General features: G+C 38.7%; 2 protein-coding genes across 10 annotated transcripts in view; both read right to left on the reverse strand.

The window, feature by feature from the left end:
* Positions 1–611: 611 nt before the first annotated feature.
* slc17a6b (solute carrier family 17 member 6b) lies at positions 612–16076 on the reverse strand. Its single transcript, XM_038700495.1, has 13 exons — positions 15615–16076; positions 15347–15507; positions 13551–13806; positions 12474–12592; positions 10291–10405; positions 8729–8816; positions 8522–8608; positions 7906–8048; positions 7592–7741; positions 6833–6965; positions 6384–6494; positions 4440–4567; positions 612–3745 (listed from the first exon to the last, which is right to left on the reverse strand). The coding sequence occupies exons 2-13, from the start codon at positions 15418–15420 to the stop codon at positions 3404–3406; spliced, it is 1746 nt and encodes a 581-aa protein (XP_038556423.1). The 5' UTR covers positions 15421–15507; positions 15615–16076; the 3' UTR covers positions 612–3403.
* A 1161-nt stretch (positions 16077–17237) lies between these two features.
* ano5b (anoctamin 5b) overlaps positions 17238–26544 on the reverse strand; it is a 28092-nt gene continuing 18785 nt past the window's right edge. For all 9 annotated transcript variants that reach the window (XM_038700929.1, XM_038700924.1, XM_038700923.1 and 6 more), the window contains 14 exons: positions 25412–25527; positions 25169–25303; positions 24584–24689; positions 24295–24355; positions 23621–23772; positions 23413–23487; positions 23062–23287; positions 22694–22872; positions 22413–22510; positions 21232–21362; positions 20865–21070; positions 20439–20623; positions 19655–19760; positions 17238–19544 (listed from right to left, as the gene is read on the reverse strand). In XM_038700929.1, the coding sequence (XP_038556857.1) occupies positions 19320–19544; positions 19655–19760; positions 20439–20623; positions 20865–21070; positions 21232–21362; positions 22413–22510; positions 22694–22872; positions 23062–23287; positions 23413–23487; positions 23621–23772; positions 24295–24355; positions 24584–24689; positions 25169–25303; positions 25412–25527 (2001 nt within the window). In that variant the 3' untranslated portion in view covers positions 17238–19319. The remainder of the gene's footprint in view (positions 19545–19654; positions 19761–20438; positions 20624–20864; positions 21071–21231; positions 21363–22412; positions 22511–22693; positions 22873–23061; positions 23288–23412; positions 23488–23620; positions 23773–24294; positions 24356–24583; positions 24690–25168; positions 25304–25411; positions 25528–26544) is intronic.

Raw genomic sequence — 26544 nt, forward strand, 5'->3', positions numbered from 1 at the left:
TGTGAACGGTCTTCTTCAGGTGCCATCAATAGTTTCCATTTTGTTTGAATTAAATTAATTCAAACATTTAATTAAATTTAATTAAAATAAAATAGCAGAATGTCATTAGATAACTCAGAGAGTTATTATCTCCATTGCAAATACACTCTACTATTCTTAATGGTGAGTGTTAGCTGTTTTTTTAATTAGTGGAGTGGTCATTTTCTTTGGAGCCTTAAAGATGCAAAACATAATCAAGTCCAACGTTCTAAGCATTTTCAGAATCAAATATTTCCCTCAGAAGAGATTAAATGAGAGTGTATGTTGGACCTACAGGCATCAGATGACCAGAAACATGACTCCATCCATCCATCCATCCATCCATCATCAACCGCTTATCCTGTGTACAGGGTTGTGGGGGGCTGGAGCCACACATAGACAAACAACCAGTCACACTCACACCTAAGGACAATTTAGGATCACCAATCAACCTAGTCTTTGGACGGTGGGAGGAAGCCGGAGCACCAGGAGAGAACCCATGCAGACATGGGGAGAACATGCAAATTCCACACAGAAAGACCAAGGCAACTGGGGTTTGAACCAGTGTCACTGCACAAGAGTTAAAAGAGTTATTGCAGGTTTAACACAAACTTGTGTTATTAGCAAACATATGCATATAACATGGAAAATGTAGTGATGGTAAGTTTCTGTATGATATTCTTCAACACTGTTTCTCTTGTTTCATTACTTGTTTTCATTTGTTATCAGTACAAACACTCAGGACACACAGCTTTGTTTGCTTTTTTTTTATCAAAACAGGATATAGATTATTTCATTTAGACATCAACAAACCTCTCAATTTACACAGCAACAGAAGCCATAGAATCACACTGTAACTTCAGAGGCACAAAAACAGGAAACGTTTTACTACTTCAGGTTGCACATTTGTCATTTTTGAAAATGTAGAATCGCCTGTTTAGGTTTTATCCTTAACGTCAATGAATATTGTGACAGTGAAATCAGGCTCATACAGGGAAAGGAGGAGGTACATGTGGTTAAGTAGGGCAACAAGGGTCCAGCCACCGAATGAAGAACATTAATCAAACTAAAAAGAAGGGGGTGGGACAGCACACAGTCCCATGTGGAACACACCAAAACAAAAACAGAAACATGAAGAGCATCCGCCTCTAGGACGGAGCTCGTTTTATCATTCTCATCTGGTGAGCAGCCCCGTCACAAACTCCTTGCACTTGCTTGTTGTCAAAGATGTTTGTGTTGGACTCTATTACTATATTTTCATACACATATTTATGTTTTTTTCTTTACAATTGTGTTTTTTCTACATTTGTTATCACAAAAAAACACAACTTTTACCCAAATGCATAAAAACGGTTACATAATGACTGTTCATGACATTTGACCAGAACTGTTACTATGGACTTATTGCTTTGTACACTGAGTAATGTTTTGGTGCCACCAGCACACTGGGGGTGTCCTTACTCTGGAACCTTGCTGCTGATGGTTCTGTACTCCCTTAAAAATGTTTGACTTACAGCTAAAACCCAGCTCTGCTTTTCAGCTTTGGTTGATTGTGCAAAGAAATTGAAGCATCAGTAACAGTTTCTGAGACACAGACAAATAAGTTTGAAAGAAAAGGAAACCCCCCCAAAATGGACATACTACAAATTCACTTTCCATGCATAAATACACATCCACACACATATACATTGTGAAGTGCACACACGTGACAAATTAAATAAAATTGGCCCTCTTCAAACCTTGTCAGAGTAAGTGCAGAATGAGAACAAAACAAATTCTTTTCAGGAGCCTAAAACATATTTCATTACCAGACTCCCGTAAATAAAGACACAGGTACATTAACAAAATATCTCACTTCCATTCTGCAATGGAAATGTCCAAGTTTGTCCAAATTGCACATATGTGTGATAGCCCCTCCTGTTGTGTCTTCTCTATAATTGGAAATATAAATGTCCTGTTTTGGTGAACTTTATGCAAAGTATAGATAAATGTAAACACTCAAATACTTGATTGGGAATCTTCAATTCAACTTCTATAGTGTCATTTGACATTTTAAACTCATTTTAAAAAAGAGTCTTTCTCAATCAGCTTCTCGCTTTAAACAATGGGATCCTGCATGGACACTTACGTTTAAGTCAAAACACGTTTGGTATTTTATATGACAGATTGCTGTATTTCTTCTTTTTGTGTGCATTTGAAGTGCGTGGGGCTCAGCTGCAAAAAGATTTTGTATCTTATGTATATTATGTAATTCCATGCACCAGTCAGAATTTGGCAACATTTGAATCAGAGTCAGATGTTTGGTGCCTGTCAATAAAATCTGATTAATAATAAATATAATAAAGTATATCTCATACTGCTTTTGACTCGTCTTTGCATTGCACAAACCCTTCACAAGGCATTAATCTCTTGATCTAACAATGACTAAATTGAATCTATAAACTCTCATACATGTTTACTCTTTTAGCTCTGTCATATCTCATGTTTTATTTAAGACAAATCTTTCAACAATGCACTGGTACAACTACACTTTTAGCGGCTGTATAGTAGTATGATAATGAGAATGGCTTTACTCCTCCACTACACTGCTGAGATGTGACAGGTTGCTAATAGTTCAAATGAAACGCTCAACTGCAGAGGTACCGAGTTGCAAAATGGATCACACGTAGCAAACATTTGACAAACATTTTTACCTTTTATGCAAGTGTAACCAAACAGTCATCACAAATCGTTATGCCACGTCGTCAAATCTTTACACTAGGTCACTTACATTGTGAAGGACTTTTACACACACAGAAGCCGGTGATAGGGAAACAAAAATCATCAAGTGCATTAAAAGGACACACTACTCTGAGTGCATTCAGGAGAGATACAGTACAATCTATATCAGAGTGTCTAGTTTCTGTTTACAATGCTGTGCAGTGACATATTTATACACTGTAATGGCTGGCTTGTAGGACATTGTATTGTAACAGTTAATTTGATAAATAAGGGGTCAGTTCTGATGGGCAGCTTCTATGTAACCCTACAGGCTTCAGTGTGGTCAGGAAGCCTAGGTTGATGGGATGAAAATGTTCACATTTACGCACAATTGCACTCCAAATAAATATATCTATTATCGATATGCATAATAATACATTTACGGACTGCCAATTTGATATGTGTTACACCTCTATCAATCAAATATCTTTACATATTTAGACATTTTAGTAATCTTTTACATTAATTAATAATTTTTTAGATTTACTTTTAAAATTTGTGCAAATAATACAACAATGGATTGTAGTTTTTCTTGTTTCTCATTTGTTATTTGATATTTTTCTTGACTAAGCTGATGCACACTCAAAAAAACAAGTCTACTCGTGTCGGTGAATGTATGTTTGGTCTAGGAGTATCCCTCATCCTGCCTGTATCCGTAGCCTCCGCCCTGTGCTTCTTCCTGGACGTACTCCTCCGTCTTCTCCCAGCCTGTAGCCCAGCCTCCATTCACCTGTGTGGTTGCACCGTACGACTTAGCCGGACCTCCAAAGGCACCATAACTTTGAGTGATGTCGCCCGTCTCTTCTGCCAGCTCGTCCTCATCTATGAAGCCACACTTCTCCTCGCTGGTCAGTTCCGGGTCGGCCCACGGCTGCTTTTCTCCCGACGCAAAGATCCCATAGAAGATCACACCCCCATAATGCACCATGGAGGCAATCAGGAACACATACTGCCACTCCTCTCGAGTCTGAAAAGGACAGAACAGCAGAAAAACTAAAAGTTGTTTTTACCTTAAAGGCAACTACAGATGTTTTACAGATTTTCTTATTGTCAGAAAATCCTGTGAAAATAATTAAAATACAATTATAAACATATCCTACTTAGAAGTATGGTCTGGCTGTGTTGTTGTCCACAAACTATTCAAATTGGGTTACATGAGTCTTGGGATTGACTATTTTACCAAACGTGAATATCATATAATGTAGCTTCAATAAAGAGTTGGAACAAGCTGATACAGAATATATATATATATATACTACTACATACAATGTGAGATTACAAGAAGAGGCAGTGCTCTATGACAAGTATAACATCTTACTAATAATTAATCTAGCTATAAGGTCATTTTTATGTACAGTATTTGCCAACAATTAAAACTTTTCCTATAGTATTACATTGCATACATATTAACATTGCATAACTGTGTTTTGCTATATTGTCATTCACCTGTTCATAACTCAGCCTCCACTTATGGATGATACACAGGAGGAGTTATAGTTGTTGACAAGTGCATTAATGTAAAAAAAAAATGTTTTCATGTGAATATAAAGCATTTATACATGTTTACTCTACCACTTATGAAAATAAATGGTTGCCAACTTATTTAGGTCTTCTTTAAGACACACGTGAAACAAGAGGATCTTTATTAGCAAAGCCCTTACCTTGTTCTTTGTCATCGTACCAACAATCAGTGGGCACACCATCCCAGACAGAGTACCCACACCGTTAGAGATGCCCATTAAGATACTGGCATAGCGTGGAGCGATGTCCAGGTGATTGACATTAAAGCCTGATGAAGCACAAAAAGAAAATGTAAAATTGTATTATTGTTGATGAATTTTACCTTTGAGAATTTTGACAATGTCGGGCAACCAGATTCAAATGCCAAATTGAGGAAAACACTGTGACATTATGTATCAAGTAATAACAGGAGGAAGTAACAGAAGCAGGACTCTGTTGTGGATAAAAGCAGCACAAATAGTGACCATCTTGCTTCAGAAATGGGCGGCTACTCGCCCCACATCCACCTCCTCCCCCACTCTGGCTGGCTGAATGAATCAGTGTCCTCGCGAGCTACCTCACACTGCCTGCCTGGCAAATCCCCCGGGACCGCAATAGTGCTGAATTATTAAACGCTCCACGAGAAACCTCAAGAACAACAGGCAAGAAACTGATTTTGCACACAGTCACAGACCTCTGCGTCCTCTGTAACTAAGCATAAACGGGAAAGCTTTGTTGAATTAATTGCAGAAAAAAGCTGAAATATTCATTTTGCCAGCCAGTGAAAAAAGTGTTAAATAATATCTGAAATCTGATGTCTTAAGGAAGTCCTTATGTTGATTATATTGATTAAGCTCGCTGGTGGTGTTATTTTGGTGTTGCAAATACAATTAAAAAAAAAAAAAAATAACATTCAGTACTGGATCCATCTGTCACATCATATCCAATAACAGCAACCATATAATTGATTGGGATGTTGACAAGATTGTATGTAATTGCCAACTTTTATTATAATATCTTATAATCTCCACACTAGCTGCCGGTCTACACAGAACATATAAACTAACAATCTCATCTTATCATCAAAGGAAATGGTTATACACACACTACTTTGTACATTAACCCAGACAATACAACATGCCTTCACTATATATAGACAGATATACAGTAGTTGGTAGTTGCACTCGTTCACTACAACTCAAACTAGTGGTCTAGCATAACTTCATTACCCCTTTAGTGAAATTATATAAAAAGCAACTCCCATTTTCAGATTAACGGCCAGAGTATTAGTGCAATTTTACACTAGAAGTACGGGCTGCTATTAACTCTAAATTAAACAAATAGTTTGATATTTTAGATAATATGGTAATATTATATTAGCTAGATAATATGCTTGCTCTCTCTCAGATGAGAATATCTGCAGGGTGAATATGAAGATACATCCAGGAGAAAGTTAGCTTAGTTTAGCTTAACGACTGGGATTCGAGAAAATAGCTAGCCTGGCGCTGTACAACGGTCCAAAGGTCTTCTTGCACCCAACCAAGAAACAGTTCGACACATAACCACCTGTAAAACCACAACTTGTTGCTTTACTCTTTGGTTTTGTAGTAATTCAATAAAGGACACATGTTAATTAGTGAGCTTTAGAGATACTGGTAATTTTGACACCATTGGAAAGAGCTAGCTGTTTCCCCATTTCCAGTCTTTGTACTAAGCTACACTAACCATCTCCTTCTTCTTCTGCTGCTTCATATTTAGTATATAAGTATGAGAGTGGTATCAATCTTCTCATCTAATGCTCAGTAAGAAAGCAAATAAGCTTAATTCCCAAAAATATGGAACAGTTCCTCTAACTATACTTTCAATTTCATGAAACTTTCTTTACAATAGAATGGCTCATTTTGAAAATTGTGTCAAGAAACAATACAGTAGCACCAACAGCTGTTGATGTGAAAGGTATTCTATTCACATATTCCCTTCAAATGAGGCACCAAGGCCTCACAACATTACAGTGATGACATCATTTTAATTACAGTATATCATATCTTGAATTGTACCTAAATTATATTCTGATTGAGCTCAAAGTGTGTTTTATTTGTACTAACCTGATATAGCAAATCCACTGAAGCCCACTGCCAGCACCAGGAAAGAAATTGCCACCCCTTTGCTGTGGGAATATCCTACCACCAGCAGCAATGTGGCTTCCATGCCAAATCCTAACCGAGACAGACAGCAGGTCACACACACACACACACAAAGCCCGGGCTGTTGGTCATTACAGTGCCAATTGAATTAAGCATGATACATGGTCTGCACTCAATTACATAAGTGACAGAAATGAAATCAATTCACAGTCACAGTCAGCGAGTCAACTTGTGTATACTTATTGAACAGATAGATTTTTACAAAATATAAACAGAACCATCTCTTCTGGCGGTGAAGGACAACTGAAAAAAAAGAGCAGAATGGATCTAACACCATAAAAGTAACACCCGGTCGCTGTGGAGGGAGAGGTGTGGAAAATTATATTTCATCCTCGGTTCAGACTTCTCACCTCCACAGTTCATGATTTTCCTGACAGTGGTGGTTGTCATGATGTTCCTGCTGCGTAGGTAGTCGGCCAGCTGGCCGCCGATGGGCACAATGATGGTCATCACCAAATGGGGCAGGGCAGACAGCATGCCCACCTACAACCACATACAGAAAAAACATCAAATCAGCTGCAGCATGATATGGCAGCACAATAAATGTATTATGCCTCTTGAGGAAATACATACTTAATTTAGAGTTACAACCAACAAGTGCAGTGTTAGTCGAAAGTAGTGTACACACCATGGACACATTTTTTTTGTTTTAATTGGGAGAATTCTTACTTTTACATACTTTTCACACTTAGATAAAAAATAGAGGAAAAGGCAAGTGTTGTGTACTATACAGTAAATAGAGAGAGTGTCTGAGTGTTATTGTCTTAATTATTAACTAATGTGTTTTTTTCTCCAAGCTTCAACTTCTATTGTTGCTTATTTAGTGAAGAATATTTTAAGTATTCAATACTTAAAATTACCTTAACAAAACCCATTAATGTCTTGTGGCAGCGGTCACTTTGACAGTGTTTTGTATCGTTTGTGAACTGATGCTGCAATGTCAGTTTATGAGAAAGAACCACAGGCCACCACATTATTTTAATGACTGATTCCAAGAGCAAAAGTATCACATGCTTGGCCCAATGTCTGGCTCTAAAACAGTACTCTGTTCTTTCCCCATAGATTTGAATTGAATCACACTTGTCCACTGATTTGTATTTTAAGCTCACCTTACTTATCTCAAAGCCAAACACTTCCTCAAAGTATGCAGGCTGGCTAATCAGCAGCAGGTAAAATGTCCAGCTCCTGCAGAAGTTGGCCACGATGATTGCATAGACAGGCATAGAGGTGAAGAACTTCTTCCAGGGGGTCTTGAATTTCTGGGATAGATGATCACAAACAAATGACACATGAATATGCATTGCCTGTTTGATATTGCCTCTCTGACAAAAGACAAAAGTTGATGGAAATGGCTGATAAAACTGTAGTTTAGTAAAGTGTTGGTACTTCTAGTTACAACACCAAGGATTGATAAAGCCCTCACCTCCGAAGGACCCATTAGCTTCGCACTCTCTCCAATGCTCTCCTCAATGTAGCAGCGTTCCTCATCAGAGATGGTAGGATGTTCAGCTGGGCTCTCGTAAGACACAAGGACCCAAAACATATACCAGACGATGCCAACACATCCTGCATATGACAGACAGATCACATGTTAGAACTTTAGAAAATTATAGATGAAGTACTGTAGCTAATTTTGACCTCAGCAGTAAGTAGTACACACACATAGTGTCTGGCAGCCTGATCTTTACAAAATGCCTGAGAGAATAAAACCCAGACAGGATTCAGTACAGAGAGAGACTGGGGGTTATTTATTGACACACCAAAACATGTGTGTGTGTGGGGGGGGGGGGGGGATCAATACACAGTGTGCCTGGATGAATCCATTTGACTTTCACTGGACATTCTGAGAGTCAAAACCTTTAGGTTTAAACCAAGCTTAAAAACACTTTAGCCAAACATTTTTTGACACATACTGTAGTTACATACTTTTTTTCTGCATAGCGCTGCAGAATTGTTCCTCATGTCCCATTCCCCTGTGCTACCACTCATACAGACACACATAGATGTATCACACGCAAGCCCTCATCGATCAGTCTTACCATAGACATAAAACACTGAGGACCAGCCTGAGTACTGAACCAGGATCCCAGCCATAGGCATCGCTATCACAGCACCAGCATAAGAGCCTGACAGACAGCAAGATAAGGGGGTCAAAGCTCGGGAGCTCAACACAGTTATATGCAACACATCAATTCTGAACCCAAATTATAAATGCCAATAAGAGAAAATGATAGATAGGTATTTACCACAGAACGAGATGGTGGCCAAACGACTCCTTTCCAGTGGAGGAGCCCACTTACTCCAGATGCCATGACAGGCCGGGTAGGTCACTCCCTAAACACACCACACAGCAACAGTCTGCATTAATTCCCGGTAAAGAAACATGCATAAAAAAGATAGCTGCAGACTGGAAGTCCATGTTCTTAAGCCTATGATTTTGAGTCTTTATGATACGATATGAACAGTTTGTTTTGGATATTCATGTATATAATGAGAGTGGTCGATACCCCATGTCTGCCATTTCTGGCATCCCAGAATCCAGTAGGGGATTGGTTCCCTCAAGCACAATGATTTAAATCCAACCTACCAATGTGTTAAAATAAATACATAGGTTTGTACAATGAACAAATTATAGATGGGTGCATCAATTAGATTGCACCCATATTTGATGCATCCAACACAGTATTGTTCCAGCAAATACTGGTCTCAAATATTACAAAGGCATTATAATGAGTTTAGTGTAGACAAACAATCTATGAGGGATTACCCTTTTAGATGTGATCATGAACCGACAGACATTTCATATAATAACTAATATGAATTAACATTTTCACCCTTGTAATTAACATGAGCAAACTGCACAGTGCCGTGAGCAAAGAGGACCTGATGAGCTGTTCATGCAGCAGAGCAGCCCTGCAGCTATTAAATGTTCATCAGCCACTAATTTGAACAAACTGCAGTGACGAAAAATGCAATCTGCACAGACTTCATTACAAAATCAGTGCATTGTCACCCGTCTTTAAAAGATTAATTATTTCAATTAATATATTAGACTGTTTTTATTTATTCTCTACAAACTATAATCTAGCCTTCAACAGAGACGCACTTCTGATGGAAGAATTATCTATCACCAAAACATTGAAATGATGAAAATTTTTCAGCCAGACATCCCTTTGTTCTTAGAAATGATCTCATACTTTTACAGATGATGTCCAGTTTTATTTGCACATGTGAGAAATGTAGTATCAGCTTTCTGTATTTTGTACTGTAACAGACTAATTTTAATATGCATAGATTAACTGTGCAGCAGGTAGACATCTGGGTGCCATGTTTCACAAGCCTGGTGACTGATATGCTTTTGCCAGTGTTTTCCTTTTCATCTTTCAATCTACCAGCACTTTTCTGCAGGATACAAGAATACAAGATGTGACTGCAAAAAACAAAAGGAAGCTGGAATGGAAGCTGGAATGTCCCACAAACACTCAACTGTAGTGGACTGGATCAATACAGCTGGTCTCACATTTCCTCTGGTTGAATATTCAGTGCATGTTACAGTCTTTTCTTTGTTTTCTAGTGGAGTAGAATGTGCAGGAAGTCCCTTTGTATAGTGCAGTATTGCAAAAATCCAGCTATTGATAGTCATAATAACAGAAAGTCACATCAGTAACCTTCTAGTTCCATTAATATTGAGAATATGTTAATTGTGAAGACATTAGGCCTAAATCCGTCACACACTGCAATTCTTATTAAAAAGAAAGAAAGATTTAAAAATGTTGTGATAGACCTTTAGACATTAACATTCTCTTACCTCCACCAGCCCTTGTAATATCCTGACAAAGATGACACACCCATAATGTACTCGGGCAGCTGAGGGAATGAACATGTTGAGAATCGACGTCAGAACAATAGCTGCTCCAAATACCCTGAAAGTGATAAAGGTGTGTTTTAAAAATAGCTTTTTATATAGCAACTCATAATTATTTCAACTGAACTGAATGTGTGGCATTAACATATTTCAGCTTTGTGCCATTGTGACATGGAGCAGTGCATTGAAACATCACATTAGATGAAATATACTTTCATTCAGAGGAAAATGTTATAAAATATTATTGGTCTTGGATTTTTTTCAATTAGCTACACGTTTCTAAAAATATCCATGAAACACAATCTCTTTACATGAAAGGCCATTAAAAGTCTCTTTGTCTTTATCTCCTTTTGGAAAGAACATGAATCTGTCACATTTAAAACCTGTTGTGTTTAATCATCACTGCACGCACGACGCGGTTCTTAGCCTACGTTTTTTTGTGTCCTCCGTTCTGATTGGCCCTTCGCCACACCCGCTCCTCCTACGTCAGAAAAATAATGATTTTTTTTCAAGCAGCGACGCCCCATTATCAGTGTAGATAGGTAGGCCGGGTGTCGCTTAGCAACCATTTTCTCTGTCCAAGAAATATGTTTTTTTATGAATGAATGACGTTGCTTGCTTCTATTTCAATGAGATTGAAATAGAAGCAAACACACTTTTTATTTTTATTTATTTCTTCTTCTTTTTTTTTTTTTTTTTTACAAAATTTGTAGGCTATTAGGCTATAACTTGCTAATTGTCTGTCACTGCTTGTAGAAGAAATAGAAGCAAACACACTTTTTTTTTCTTTCTTTATTTTTTTTTTTTTTACAACATTTATAGGCTATTAGGCTATAACTTGCTAATTGTCTGTCACTGCTTGTTAGAATCTCACACCTTAATGCAGTGTCAATTCTTACAGATTGAACATAGGCTGCAAGGAATCATTAAGACATTATATGTTTCTTCTTTGTTTCGTCCTTAAAGGTTGGAGAAAGGTAGGTTATTTTTAACCGCGAAGGAGCAGCTGCGCGCAAGTGCAGCCAGAAGCAGGGAGGGCCGGGGCCATCCATGAACACCGAGCTATTTCTCATTTATGTCACGTTCTACCGCCCCTCTCATCTGCACGCGGGGGGCAAGCCCTAATCCGGTTGAGACTACTGTTGGGCACGAGACCAATTGATTCGATTACATCCTCGTGTCAATCAACAGTGCGAGTAGCAGGATGCAGGAAAATAGGCCTAAACATGTTTTTAAATGGTGATAGACCTAGGCTACATTAAAATTAAGCTGCAGCCTAGGCTATTTAACTGACTCTCCTGTTTGCACTCTTTTATAATATTAGGCTAATATTTGGCAATTGTTGTGCCTTTTTATAATTTATAACGTTCATTATAGCCTGCTCAAGATTTAGGCCTCTAATGTTGAGCTATAAGCGGAAGCATTTTGCCTTTATGGTTGTGATAGGCTACCAGTAACGATTAAATTATCAATTTACAGCAGTGATAAACATCAACATTCAATCCCTAAAAAAATGCGGCGTGGTATTAATATTATAGTGTATGTAATATAACGTAGCCTAATTGTGATGAGTGACGAATTGGCAGTGCTCATGAGAATTAAAGCCTTTGGCGACAAGACAGGGTCTGGTCTCCACGCCCTGAGAGAGCGATAGATTAGACCCGGGTCCCCCCAGGGAGCTCATTAACAGGTGGCAGAAAGCCCTGACACCGGGAGCTGCAGGCCTGCCAGCCCGGTGCCCTCCCCGCCGCTCTGCATCAAGTCAGAGCAGCTGACTGCCTGCTGCCTTTATGTAGCCCAGTGATACTCAGCCTTTAAATGTGAACTGCTCATCCAATTCATAATTCAGACAAGAACGACAGCATTTTTATGTCTGACTTGGCGGTGTTCTTCACCCCCCCCGAAATATATTCCAGTACCCATGTGTTCACTTTCGTTTCCCACGTATTTTAAAAATAGCAAAGACAGGAAACACATACAGAATGAGAGTGATAGGAAACCGGTCACGCCAACTGTTGAGTAATTTAGTTTAATAGGCAAAAAAATCATAATGATTCTCAGCCAAATGAATGTCGTTGTGTTGTAGGCTATTTATGGTAGCCTCTTTCACGGGGAGTGCCGCCTACCTGTTTGCTGCCAGCCTGGAGGATATATAACCTCCCGGGATTTGTGTCACGATGTAGCCCCAGAAAAAAGATCCGTGAATCATTCCCACCGTTTCTGGATCCCAGTTGAACTTTGCTTTCTGGTGGATAATATGGAAAACGGAATGATGTTGAATGACCACTGTTGGAGGCTACTATATAGCCTATTTAGGCTATCATTCAAGAAACAAACGACAAACATGTAGCCTATTCTCTGAATGAATTGATCTTGAAGGCAGGCCTCTTTACTAAAGCCCTGCAACGGTTTATTTCGATCAGATGACATTGATCCAATCACCAAAATCATTCATGTCCTGCACTGTCAAGGAAAAACTGCTGAGAAGCTGTGCGGAAACTAAATAGCTGTGTGTGTCGGATGTAGATTAATTATTTGGCCAACATTTGGCCTAAACGCAAAAACATTAAACGGCTACAGGTCCTATGCGCCCTTTTTGCCTAAATATAAATGAGGCTACTTTGATTTCACATGTTGAGACACATTCTGAAAGATGCATGCGACTTTTATTTTTGCACAAATTTGCCCTTTATGCAAGTAGCAGATCTTATACTTTAGAATAGGTTAAGCGTCACCCGTTACATCTGTACATGATTTAGTCTTCACAAACAGGATATATCCTCATGTCTGTATACAGAGATGCGTATGATCTTTTTAAAATTGCATCATATGTCATCCAAACACTAAATTCTAAACGCAAGCTGAACACAGGTCCATTTCTATAGCGCATTTGTGATTTGGGCATGTTTTAAAATATCGTAGGCCTTTTAAAACATTTCTTATGCACAAATACCCTGTTACATTGTAAAAAGCTCATCAGCTATGACTACTGGGGACCATTCAGGCTTAGTGATTTTCTGGCCTAATATGACAGGCCTTACATATTATCTACGTATCCCATGTGTGAAGGAATTAATAATCTTCCTACTCCTCCCTTTCTTTTTCTTGCTATAATAAGGGTCATGTCTTGTGTCTGGATGCGTGCAGTCCGCGTTGGGTATTTTTTTTTTTTACGTCAGGAGCTCACGCTGCTGTCGCCACACCTCTTTGATGATGATCTTGCCGTTCTGGTGCATGGTGCTGTTGTTGACCATGCCCACTATGGCCACGCCCAGGTTACACCGGATACCGAAGGAGATGCAGAAGCCCAGGCCGCTCAGGATGGCGATGATGTAGCGGCGGGGCAGACCGAAGCACTTACAGTCGCACAGCGGGGTTTTCTTCTCCGCGGCCTCCCGGGGCCGTCCATCCTCCGTCAGCTCGATCACCTCCCCGGTTTTCTGTCTCCTCTCTATTACCCTGCAACAGTCAGGTGAGGACAGTGTCTAGCAGGTGTCTTCGGATAAAATGTGATCATATGAGATGAGCACCCTACAGAAATCTAAAATTCCCCCTGTAATGAAAAATATTTCTAAGGAGGCCCGTTTGTATTTCCATTTTGAATAGGCTATTTCATTATGGACTAAATACTTGGAAGCTTGTGTGCAAATCTAAGATTTCTTGTATTTTCAGTCAACAAAAATTCAAGAGGCAATTCTCACAAAAGCACCCAAAATCGACCAGCTGTACGGGTGGTGAGGCCTCTTACTGGAGAAGATTTTTGTCTGTCTCACTGTCAAGGAGTTTCATAATCTATGAAGCTCAAATCAGATGATTTAAGAGACATGAGCAACGGATTAAAACCAAATACGTTCACCTGTATTTGCATTTAAGAAAATTATATGAAAAGGAAATACAAAGTAGCTGAAAATAGGCGAACATGTCCCAGACTGTACCGCATTGCAGCAGCCCGCTCACTTCCACACTCATTAGCATTCACGGCAACGAGCAGTGGCTCCAACCTTCAGACACATGTCTGTGGGCATTCCTATCCCCTCCCCCGGAAAGTTACATTTACTCGCCACACTTTGTTTGTCCAAATCCAGGCTGCAAAACGAAATAAAAATCTACACACTTAAACGCCTTTGTCAAACGGATGAAAAATAACGGGGCAAATTACATATGACCGGAAAATAATCAAATAAAATACAAACTGAAGCATAACTTTGCAGTGAAATGCCCGATTTTTAGATAGATTGCGCCTCATAAAGTAGTAGTATAGTTTTTTTCTGAAAAGCCTCATTGAAGCCGAACGTCCCCTGCTCATTAATAGATTTGCTTCAGTTTTTACTGGATTTCTATTTTAAGGGTATACCCACAGGAAATGCACCCAAAATACTTTAAAGACATGGAATATTAATTCATAAGGTAATAAATAATAATCTAAATATGGCCGAGAGTCTACATTGTTATTCATTCAGTTGCAGATGCAGATACTGGCAAGATGTGTTAAGGAAACCCCATAGACATCCTGTCACTTAAAAAAGTCAAATTGATAGATTTAAATGAAGAGACACAGATTGGCATCATCTGTGCGTCACTGCCTTTAAATGTATTATGAAATGAGTTATGAATTATAAATGAATCTCGAAAAAATTCACGCGTGGCCTGCACGTCCTCTATAACCTGTCTGCTAATGAGATCCACGTACAGGCCGCATGAGGATGGACTGACAGTGTGCAGGCTTTCATCCAGGTACACACACACACACACACACACACACACACACACACACACACACACACATACACGCACACATACACGCACGCACACACACGTTTGATTGCATAATTTTCTTCTCACTTCCAGAGGCGTGACTGGAGATCTGTGTAAGTTGTAAAACAAATGTTCGGTGACCTACACCACCACACTGCTAAAATCAAGCATGCAAACGATTACACTTTAATCCGAGGAAATTGGCACGCGCCAATTAAGATGGGGAGAAAATGCGTGTCCTTACCTGTGCATTTGACCCAGGGCCTTCCCTGCAAATTCCTTCACCCCCGCTGTGGCTCTCGTCTTCACTGACTCCATATCCAGTTTCTATGTGTGGGCCTATTTCTCAATATTATCTTACTGCTTAATCGTCATGTTACGTTGCAGGATGGCCGACTGCAGCGACTAAAAGGAAAACAACAAACGAAGTTATAATAAATCTGAGTCCAGGGAGACGACGGTCCAAAAGAACGAGTCTAATGTTTACACTGAAAATGCTCAAGCGAAAACACCTTCGAGTAAAGAAGGGGAATCAAGCGAGCTGTGCGCTTTCATCCACCACCAGCTCCTCTCCTGCCTCGCGTACGGTAGCCGCGTCAAGTGCCATCACGAGGAAAACAGAAAGGAGCGAAACGGAGAGCCAGCGTCGTAGAGCATTGTGGACCCGTGTCCGCAACAAAAGCAAAAGAACAAAGGGAAAGAGGATGAATGGAAAAATAAAATAGCTCAAAGTTTAGAAAGCAGAAGTGGGTGTTTGGAGTAGCTTCAATAAATCAAAGAGGGAGTGAGGCTGGATCGTGTCTCCTGTGGTGAGCGCAGGTTCATCTGACGTCGTGTTCAGCACCAAGGTCAGCGACAGCTGCACCGCGTCCAACATCTGGCCAGCTGCTCAGCACAAATGAAGGCCAGAGTAAAAATATAAAATATACCAAAACATCACATGCAAATGCGCATATGTGAGCCTGTTTTAAGTCATTTCATAAAACACTTGGGGAGGGCTGGGGAGAGGGGTGTTTTATAGCTCAATCGATCGCTTTATATCACAGCCTAAATAATGTTAGATATAATGCAGCTCTCTTTCGATTATATATTTTTGTTTGGCATTTTGATGCTTAAAAAGTTTTTATTTTCTTTATTTTTTTTTTTAAATAGGCATACAGCCCTATGTATGAGCTGCAGCTCTCTTGAGAGCGGTGCTATGGAAACCAAATGGGAGGAGTGGATTTCCCCCCAACAACCTCCCTTAATAATTTAAGCGTTTCCCATATTTTCACCCCCATTCCTCCCTCGATATCCACATCCTCCCACAGAGGCATGAACATAATTTTGTAAGCATTGTTTTTTTTTACATTTTGTGAGATTTGAAGTAAGATATATAGGATATACATATAGGCCAGTATTTGCGGACCACATTTAGTAAAATAATACAAATAATACAAATAATAATAATAATAATGTGTTTTATATTTTAAAGGCAATATATTTAGATGTGCGATTAGAAGACAAAGATGCAAAACGACCAGTGTCTTTCTTGTCATTTGTTGGTATTGGGCACCATCTGGTGGTCGCACATAACACTGCACCTTAGGGCAGAATTCTTGCGTTCATTTTGTGTCTTATTGTTATTTGTTTTCAGTGCACACATATGTATTTAGCTAAATCATGTTTTTATATATTAGTGCAGTTTTTTTGTTTTCTTAAACTCACCCCCATTCAAAGAGGAAAGTTTCTCTGCGCTTAACTTGACACCACAAATAGTTTGAAAGCCAATCCTGCTCCAGTTTCAACGCACACCAAATGTAAATAATGAGAATGGACTTGAAGCAGGTGGCGTTTCGTGTCCAGTATAAATGTTTCAAATGAGCAATATTTACATATTTATATATTCTAAACTTTTCAATAAGGGCAAACTAGCAAGAGTTTTTTGTGAATAGTTTATTTAACTTTTATGTGGGAAAAACCTAATTAGACACTAATTATTATTCAGAGAATTTGTCTTAACACACATTTCGAAGAGATCTTTAAGTTGGGGGAAGATATAAGCTTTTGTCTTGACCTCCCCTCTCACATGTGTTTGAGTTTTGGTATCTGATTTTGTGTTTTTGCATGGCTAAGTGCAAATAAAACTCATAACAAAAACTAGTTATGTCTTTATTTGTTGTGAATATTAATAGTGTTACTGCATTTCTGTACAATGGGCTACAATGAACTTAACACAACATAACGGATGTACAAATCAGATAAAACAAATACTTTGCAGTGACTAGTAGCAGCAACAAATGATATGAAACAGGTTTTGAATTCAGATAGGAAACTTTTTCATTACAAAATCATATAAAAAAGTAAACACAGATGTTTAAGGCATTTGTTTGTTGGGAAATACAACCTGCACGGTGCAGGATCATGCTCTAACCATCAGAATGCATCTGCTCTCTGTATCAACAGGTGATGATCAACAAACATTAGAAGACATTTAGTCCTGAGATTAGAGTAAGCCAGGCTTAGATTTTGACAAATATAAAATATAATTTGCTGATAGTTGAAATCACAACTGCATCATTTACAGTTTAAATTACAAAGAGACTTCAATATAAACACGGAAATATCTAAAAGTTACTCTTGAGAAGATAAAAAAGCTATACTGTAACCAATAAATGACTAATATACTGTAAAGGAATATAAACAGATCTTTGTCAGAGAATGCGCAGTTTTTTAATTGGCTGGTCCCTTGACAAAGTAGTAATTTATAGCATAAAATGTACTTGAACAGTCTGAACTAACACTGCTTGGTGGTCATTTATGAGATGATAAATAAAAAATAAGAAATCAGTTGTTGCATTAAAATGTATAAGAAAATCTGAAAAAGATTATTATAAAATAAATCTACTACTACAGAGCAGACACCGCTCAATACATTAATTAGATAACATTCTCTATATCTACAGCAACACTTTGTAACCAGCTAGAGTCATATTTTTCACTGAAATCTTCACACACATATCCCAACCAGAGTACAAGAAGTGTTTGTCCTTTCTGTATATCTCAGAAATAAAGTTTACAACTGTTTATACCTACAGTATACGGAGACACCAATGATCTGCAATCTGAAAACATAGGCATTTTAATAACTATATGTAACAGAAGGAGGAAAGCTGACACACGATCAGTCTAAACTTACAAAGGGATTGTATTAAAACAGAAGATCTGATTTCCATTGATAAAAATCTTGTTATTGGTCCTGCAGCAATTTGGAAATACATTTGTCAGACATGAGCCTGCTGCTGCTGTCTCACCACATTACTAACTGACTCAGGGTGGATCGGATGGATTAACACCACACCTCTGATTGTTACATTATAACTGCAGTGTAATGGAAGTATTTGGTTGTCACGTGCAGTTTTTAAGAGCTTTTCTCTAAACATAATAGACTCACATAACAAAACAGACAATTATATAGCCCAGCTATAGATCAGTGGAACTAAAGGTTGTGTTGCTACCACTTATTAAAAATTATTTAAAAAGAAACACAGTCAAGTTGTCTGAGGAATAAGCACTGCCTCTTCACTTGTTAATATATAGATGTGTTTCATATTAGATGTTTTTTATATTTATAGTTAAATGGCAGATAAAGGCGGTGTGATGTAAAACACCTTAAATTATGTGAATTATCTTAACCACAATTGCTGTACAACATTTGCAACTGACACATCCTCTTGTCTGAACAGTCCTTCATCTTGTATTAGAAATCACATGCAGAAAGTAAAAATGGATTGTATCATAACCAAACTCTTTAAAGGGTAATTACACCTAATGTTACAACACCACAAACTTTAACTCTATCAGCAAATACAGAGATATTTTTTTCACTCATGACAAACAGAGAGTCTGAAGGCATTACATGGGGAACCGTACAAGCCGCAGTCTTTTTTACACTTTGCTGTTATTTTCCATCACTACACTTTCCAAAAACATTTTTTATGGCACAGAAATGTTTCACTCAATCAAGAAGATGATTTTAAGAAAAGTGAAATTGGTTTTTTTTCTGATGCCTCTTGGCAAATCCTAATATAGGAGTCCATTCAGAGAGAAAACATAATAGCATTTTTATCCCAAACACAGAAGCCCTTGCACTGTATATAGATGTTCTTGTTTAGCAGGTTAAAACTCCCAGACATTGTCCATTCTTGGCTTGGCTGGTTGGAGGTGTGAAGCAGAAGCTACAGGCACTCAGACAACAATTCGTGCTTGTCTGACATCAAGGAGATTTCTGACGGTGGCTCTGTGATGAAACTGGCACTCAGCTGGAGTTTGAGCCTCTCCACCTCGTAGTTATGCAGGTACTCTTGAATTAGGTAGCGTTCTCGTTTAATCCTTGCTGTCACATCTGACGGGACATCCGGGATCAGCCACGCCACGAAAAACTTCACCACAAAGACCACATGCTGCAAAGAAAGAATAGTTGATTATGGTAAAGATATATTAGGCTTCTACATTCATTCTGAGCATTTATTCTTTGAGTAAGAAGTGCAGGAAAATATCTATATTGTCTTACTTCCATGATAATAATGAAGGCCATTTTGGCAGCCAGAATGTGCCAGAACCACATGGTGTGAGTGTACTCCCTCTCGTGGCCTGGAGGGTAACGGTAGTCACGGTATCTGTACAAAACACAAACACACATCCTCAATCAGTAATGTTTCATTAATGCATCAACGTGTACTAGTGTTGGTACTAGTACACGTTGGTAAGTGCTATAGAACTCCAAAACATCTCTGCTCAAATAGTTCAAACAACTAATATTAGCATTATAATTCTTGAATTAAAACAAAAGGTATTCATTCAGATGACCAGTTGTACTACTCTGCCCAACAATGACCAACACACTGGCATACAAAACATGAAAGACACTATAATTTCTCTGAAGTCATGTTCACCCTCGTTTTAGCGCTGTCCTTGATTTCCATTGACTCTTGAAGGAAATATCTGTCTCTTTAGCTGCTAAATGCTCTACTATGTTCACCAGCTAGTTGCTAAACTTGTCTGTCTGTTTGTTTGTCATAGTCTTCAGTGGGTACAGCCTGTTAAGACTTAATCAAAACAGAAGTGTGGCTATAAAACCAAAACTGAAAGATGCTAAAATGCTCCATAGGACTGAGAGGAACTGCAGAGTCTGGTGATAATTTTTCTGTGGTATTGTCACTAAGAGCAACCTCTGTCACATTACCCATAGACACTTGACCAGTTGTTTATATAAAAGAAGTGCAGCTTTAAAGCTCCTCAAAAACATAAAAATAAGCTAAAGTCAGATGCATAACAAGCTTTTTAAGCTCTAATACCTGCAGGTGGTGGTTGAGTTATCAAACGAGTAGTCTTGTTCCTCTGGTACATTGTCTATCTGCATCTGTGATATTTTGTATATTGACAGGCTGTTGTTTATGTAGCCACTCATGCTGCCTTTCCCGTAGACATAGAGGTAGACCATACGGGGGATCATATCTGAGGTAAATGCCATTATGAAAGCCTGGAACAAAAGTAAGCACAAAAAGCTTTCAATGAAATATTTGCATCTGCTATAAAAAAGGGTTAGTTTGATGATCATCCTGAATTAGATTTTTTTATTGCATCAAGTCATTGTTCACAAACAGTGCAAAAATGTATAATCCAAAAACATTAATTATATATGAAAATACAAGATCAGATTAGGCAAAAACGTGCTGAATGTTACTGAAATGCTCCTACACTACTGCACATACAACACTCACATTGGTAACAACAGACAAAATGGCCACTGCGTTGAGGATTTCCTGCCACGCTCCGATGTTTCGGGCCTTGGATGCCACTGGTCGTCTGAACTGGGTGGTGAACTTCCAGGCGTCCACCCTGATCTCCAAGATGTTGTTGAACAGAGCCAGGAGTGGCGCCAGGGGGAAGGAGGCCACAAACAAAGTGATGAAACCAAACTGGACCACTGAAATGACGTAGACAGAGAGAGTTAGTGATGAAAAAGAGTGGAAAAAATGAAATGTAATACAGGGTCTTAGTAAAAATCTGTCATTTGTAATCCATAAAGCCATTAAGTCATAGCCAGATATTAATTCTGTATTGTAAATTGAGAAATATCTCGCTTACCCATCTCCAGGTACTCATAGAACAGTCCCAGCTGGCTGAAGTTCTGCAGGACGTGGTCCTGCTCCCAGCGGCTGTATTGGTTCTCAGAATGGTGCCGTCGCTTTCTGCTACTCCACCAGTTACGCATCAACCTATCAAGAAGCCCATGAAGAAGAAAAAAACGTCAAACTGCTAAAACCTGACATTGGGATTTACACAAAGCCAACAAGATATTTTCATAGAGAAGTGACAGTGACACAATCAGCATAGTGACAACAATATTAACAGTTGCACACAAGATACATATCTGAGAGCTATTTAAAAGTCTGCACAAAAGTTTGGAATAGCTACTCAGTATTTCTAATTCTGTATCTAGTTCTTCTATAAAACATAAACACTTCTATAACACTGCTTGTTTTACGTGCATGATTTTCCACCTGAAGTCGTTAATACACACACAATACACACAACAATAAGCACACCAAAAGGTTGTAACGTGTCATTTATGTGCCTGATATACTGTAATTTGGTGCTTTTTACAAGCACTGCCTTGGATGAAGTTGTTCTGTGTGTTGAAAGCTCAGGATTCAGCTTCGATATTAATGTTCTTCAATCTTGGCTAAACAAAATCTTCAAAATCAATCATACCTCTACATCTTCCCCATGACCATGATCATGGGTGAAGTCAGACATGGTCTAAATCTACGTACCGCTTCCTTGTTCTATAAAATTCCTGGTCATGTTTTTGAAGTAGAGAGCCAGAGCAAGAATTTAATTGTCTGACTTTCTGAGGTAAAAATAAAACTTTAACTGAATTATCTCCATTTAAGATAAAATAAGATTAACAAAGTATAAGAAAAATACCACTCTAGAATGTATATGCAACATAATTATTGCACAACATAGGTTATTGCACTGAAACACTATGTTGTTATTAAACAGTATGTGTTTATTCACCCAAAACAGGTTATTGCGCTTGGGTGGGAGGGATCAGGACATTTTCATGTGGGGCTGCATGGTAGGAAATATATTTACTGAAGTTAAATGTACTTGCACCCACTCAATAATGAAATACTGCACACAACATTTTTAGCTTATAAAAAGAATTAATAAAGCACTAGGAACTGTCAAAATGCAAAATGTTGAGGCTTCTTCTGAGGTGAATAATTAAGAGGTGAGAGAGTAGGCGGAGACAGACTCACGGCAGCAGGGCTTCCTGAATGTTGCCCCAGAGTTGTTTTCCTGCCATGACGATCACCAGCTGTGTGGTCAGCTCAATCAGACAGCCCCCAGGGTCACACTAGGACAGTGAGAGGGTTTTAGTTTATATAACACACTTTTATTTCATTTACCTTCCCTTTGACAGCACCAGATAATGAAGCTGTCCTCACTTGTGGAAAAATGGGGGGAAATGTTTGTACGTTAGAAATACATCTCAGTATACACAAAGACATATTAGTCAGTATTTGTTATTGTAACTCACCTCCTCGTTCCTCAATTTGCTCCATTTGCCAAACATATATGAGTAGTTACCGGGATAACCCACAAATTTGCCTTTGAAAAAGGCCACATAGAAGCATGAGGAGTAGTAGTTGACAAACTGGAACAGGAACATCTTCATGGTCAACCTGTTCTCATACTCTAGGTGGGTCTTTGGGATTTCTGCAGGAAAGATGTTTTCAGTTTACAATCAACACCAGTATCTAATATCTCAGAGTAAAACATTAATAGTGTCTGTTCGATGTTTTTTGGATATGAAATTCTGAAACTCTATTGTACATGCCTGTCAGTTGTGTTTAGGTTCTTAGTTATTCTGTCTGATTCAGTAAATGCCAGATTAAATCTCCGTACCCATATCAGTGATCCAGATGGCTACCCTCTCATAAAAGAAGTTGAGGATCATGATGATGACAAAGTTGATGCAGGAAGCAGTGACAGAAGTCGCTAGCTGTGGAGTGATAAATCTGCCCACCAGCTGGATCTTCCTCAGCGGGTCTTTAATGATACTTGCAAATGCAGCATACACAGCCAGCCTGTATGCTATGACTCCAATCATACAGGCCACTATCAGAGAAATCTGTGGGGAGCACATACACATGTAAAGCCATTGACAGTATGTGACTAGACATGGAATATTTCTCACTGTGTATAATTGTAAATAGCAATAACAAACACACACAAAAGAGTCAAACATTTAGTTACCCAGAATAAAACAGTGGCTCCTGAGAGGCAGAAGCGAGCACACTTGCTGGTGACGGGGAGGTATGGTTCCATTTCCTGAAAGATTAGTTGTTACTATTATTATTAACTGTTTTTACAGTAGGTATCATGTTATTATGATTTGCAAACCACAGAGTACATGGTATTTGTCATGTTCTTTTTCCATGTTTGAATGAAGCGTCTGAGGCACCTTAGTGATCTTGTTGAGCCTCCTGTTAGTGCAACGGATCTCAAACTCGGGCCGGATTTGAAGCTGTTGCTGTTCTTCTTCAAAGTCCACCAAGTCCCACTCGTACTCCAGCCGGGCTTGACGCCGTTTCCAGAACTCCAAAAACAGAGTTACTGCCAAATCGAGTTAAGGAAACGGAAACAAAAGGTTGCAAAATATTAGTTTGGGAATCATCTCCCACTAATTTAAAAACAGATTTTGTTCTACAGTGAGAACTTAGGCTTTTGCTGTGCATGTCTTCGTGCAGGTGTGTTTGTGTGTCCAACAATGTTATGGACAGATCTTTTATGACCTTAATCACATTGTGGCTTTTGCTCTGACTAAAAACAGAGAGTGTCTGTGTGGGGTTTTAGGAATATAATGTGTTTCAGCTTTGCCACTTCTTGGAAAACTGCTGTGCATGACACCAGCTTTTAGGCACAGTTAGGCTACAGTGTGCTGGGCAAGCTATCTTCTTAGCACATAACAACATAATTGTGCTGGCAAGTTGTTTTGGGCTGAAGCAGTATGGATGGAGGTTGATATGACAGTGAGAAAAGGCTTTAACTGTGAAAATCTGTCTCACAAGAGGGGGACTAAATTGGATCTCATGCACAGGTTAAACACTGTTAAGATCAGCATCCACTGACACTTACCCCAAATCCCCATAAATATGGCAAAGAATACTGTTCCCTCATTATCAAACAGATGGGATTGCTGGAAGAGAGAACATGAAAAAGAATAAGTTCCTCAGAGAAGCAGAAGACACGCTTGGCATAAACGGGTTGACATACTGCTGACTCAGCAGGATACAATTTACTGCAGGTATTTGAGTAAATGGCTTATTTCACACACTTAGGTGGAAACACTTTCTAATATTTAATTTTAGGTTATCGCTGGTTTTAAAATGGTCTCCAAATAACGCATTAAGTTTAATGTTGTTACCCAGGATGAGAGACACGTAGAGTTGAGCTTCCAGAAAGGGCACTTTTTGTCACAAAGTGGGCACATCAAAATACTGCCTCCAATATTGGCGTCACATATTTCTTTGCTAAAAGGAGAAAAAAAGAGAAACATTTTAAAAAAGAGTTAAGAGTTAATTATCTTCACTGTTTCAACATAACAATGCCCCACGCACACAGCAATGTCCATAAAGAAATGGTTCTAAGGTTTTCCTAAGTTTGGTTAGAAATAACTTCTCTGGCTTGCACAGGGCCCTGACCTTAACCCCATCCAACACCTTTGGGATTAACTAAAATGCAGACTGTGAGTCAGGATTTATCACCCAACATCAGTGGTTGACCTCACTGATGTGCTTATGGCTGAAAGGGAGCAAATCTCTGCAACTGGGTTGCAACGTCTAGTGGAAAGCCTTCCCAGAAAAGTACAGGCAGTTACAGCAGCACATTAAAGACAGGGATTTGGAACTATGTGGTCAGCAATGACACATAAGTGTAATACTCAGAAGTCCATATACTTTTGGCCATGTGACTTCATATCAGCTCCCCAACGCCCTCTGGTGGTACTAACCTTGATAAGTTGTCATCATAACTGAGCACTCCATAGGTGAAACATATAAGGCCCATGATGGCTGCAAAGAACAGCATCTCAGTGTAGAAGCCCAGCCAAGCGAAGTAGATCCCAATCTTTTCCCCGTAGTACTTCCTGCAAGCACAGAATCAGACCGCACTTTTAATTCAGCAGTGAACTTTCAGAAATATTCAATCTTGTGTGCAAACCAAAGTTGACAGCCTTCGGGTTTTGCTTGTTTACCTGATGAGGTTAAGAGGTTGCTCTTTGTAAAAGCAGAGAAACCTGGCCCAGTGCTTGTACAGGTTGAAACGCTCACTCTCACATTCAGCATTTCTGGCCTTTTTCCAGTATCGACACTGAAAGGAAAAGACACAATGCAACGTGGGCTGTTGAGCAAAAGATCTTTGGAAATTAAAGAAAAAGTTCATGGCAAGAAAGTCAACAAGCGTGTTATTGAAAATGTCTATTCCTTTAACCCTTTATTAATATTAACATCTTTAGAACAGTTTCATCACAAGTGAAAAAGAAGAAAGTAGGGTGTTTTTGTTTTATATAATGTTAGTTAGGAACAAATATGATTGGAAATAAATTTTAGTGGTAATAGTAGTGGCAGTAAAAGTACCGTTAACAGTAAAATGTACTCATTCTACAATGTGTTTAATTACCATGTGGTAATGTGTGTATATACAGTATATATACACTGCTGGTTACCTAGTGAATCACAGCCTGTTGCAAAGAATCTTGGTGTCTGGTTTGATAGTAGTTTAAGTTTTGAGCAGCAAACCACAAAGCCTGTGCAATCATGTTTTTACCAGCTTAGAAATATATCAAAAATACAGTCTATGTTAACTGTTAAGGACAACATTTAAGACCATTTTACACGCCTCTCATCTCATCACACCTGAATTACTGCAACATCCTTTTTACTTGCTTGACCCGAACAGCCTGCCCGAGGAAAGGGTGGCTGAATCAGTGAACTCTTTGAAGTCCCTTCTTAAAACATACTTTTATAGGATAGCCTTTCCCGATTTTACTTTATTTTATTTGATTCTATTATATATATATATATATATACTTTAAACTTGTATTTTAATCTCTTAAGTTTTTTTTGCTTTTATCATGTATTTGTTTTTATGTGCGTTATTGTTATTATCATTATTATTATTATATGATAAATAGCATTTTAATGTTGTGTGTGGTCCAGATAGCATTACTTCTAATGGAATCGGGTTACTTATACTCTATGTGTCAGATCGTAATTCTTGCATGTCGAATCTTTACCTGCAAGAAAGTACAGATACAAGCTGGTCTATCCCTTTGTAATAATGTAAATTAGGTATGAAGTATCACAAAATGTAAGCACTGAAGTATCA

The sequence above is a fragment of the Micropterus salmoides genome, unplaced genomic scaffold (genome assembly GCF_014851395.1).
Source record: "Micropterus salmoides isolate LMB-PRFRI ecotype aquatic unplaced genomic scaffold, ASM1485139v1 Ms_hic_scaffold_6, whole genome shotgun sequence".
NCBI lineage: Eukaryota > Metazoa > Chordata > Actinopteri > Centrarchiformes > Centrarchidae > Micropterus > Micropterus salmoides.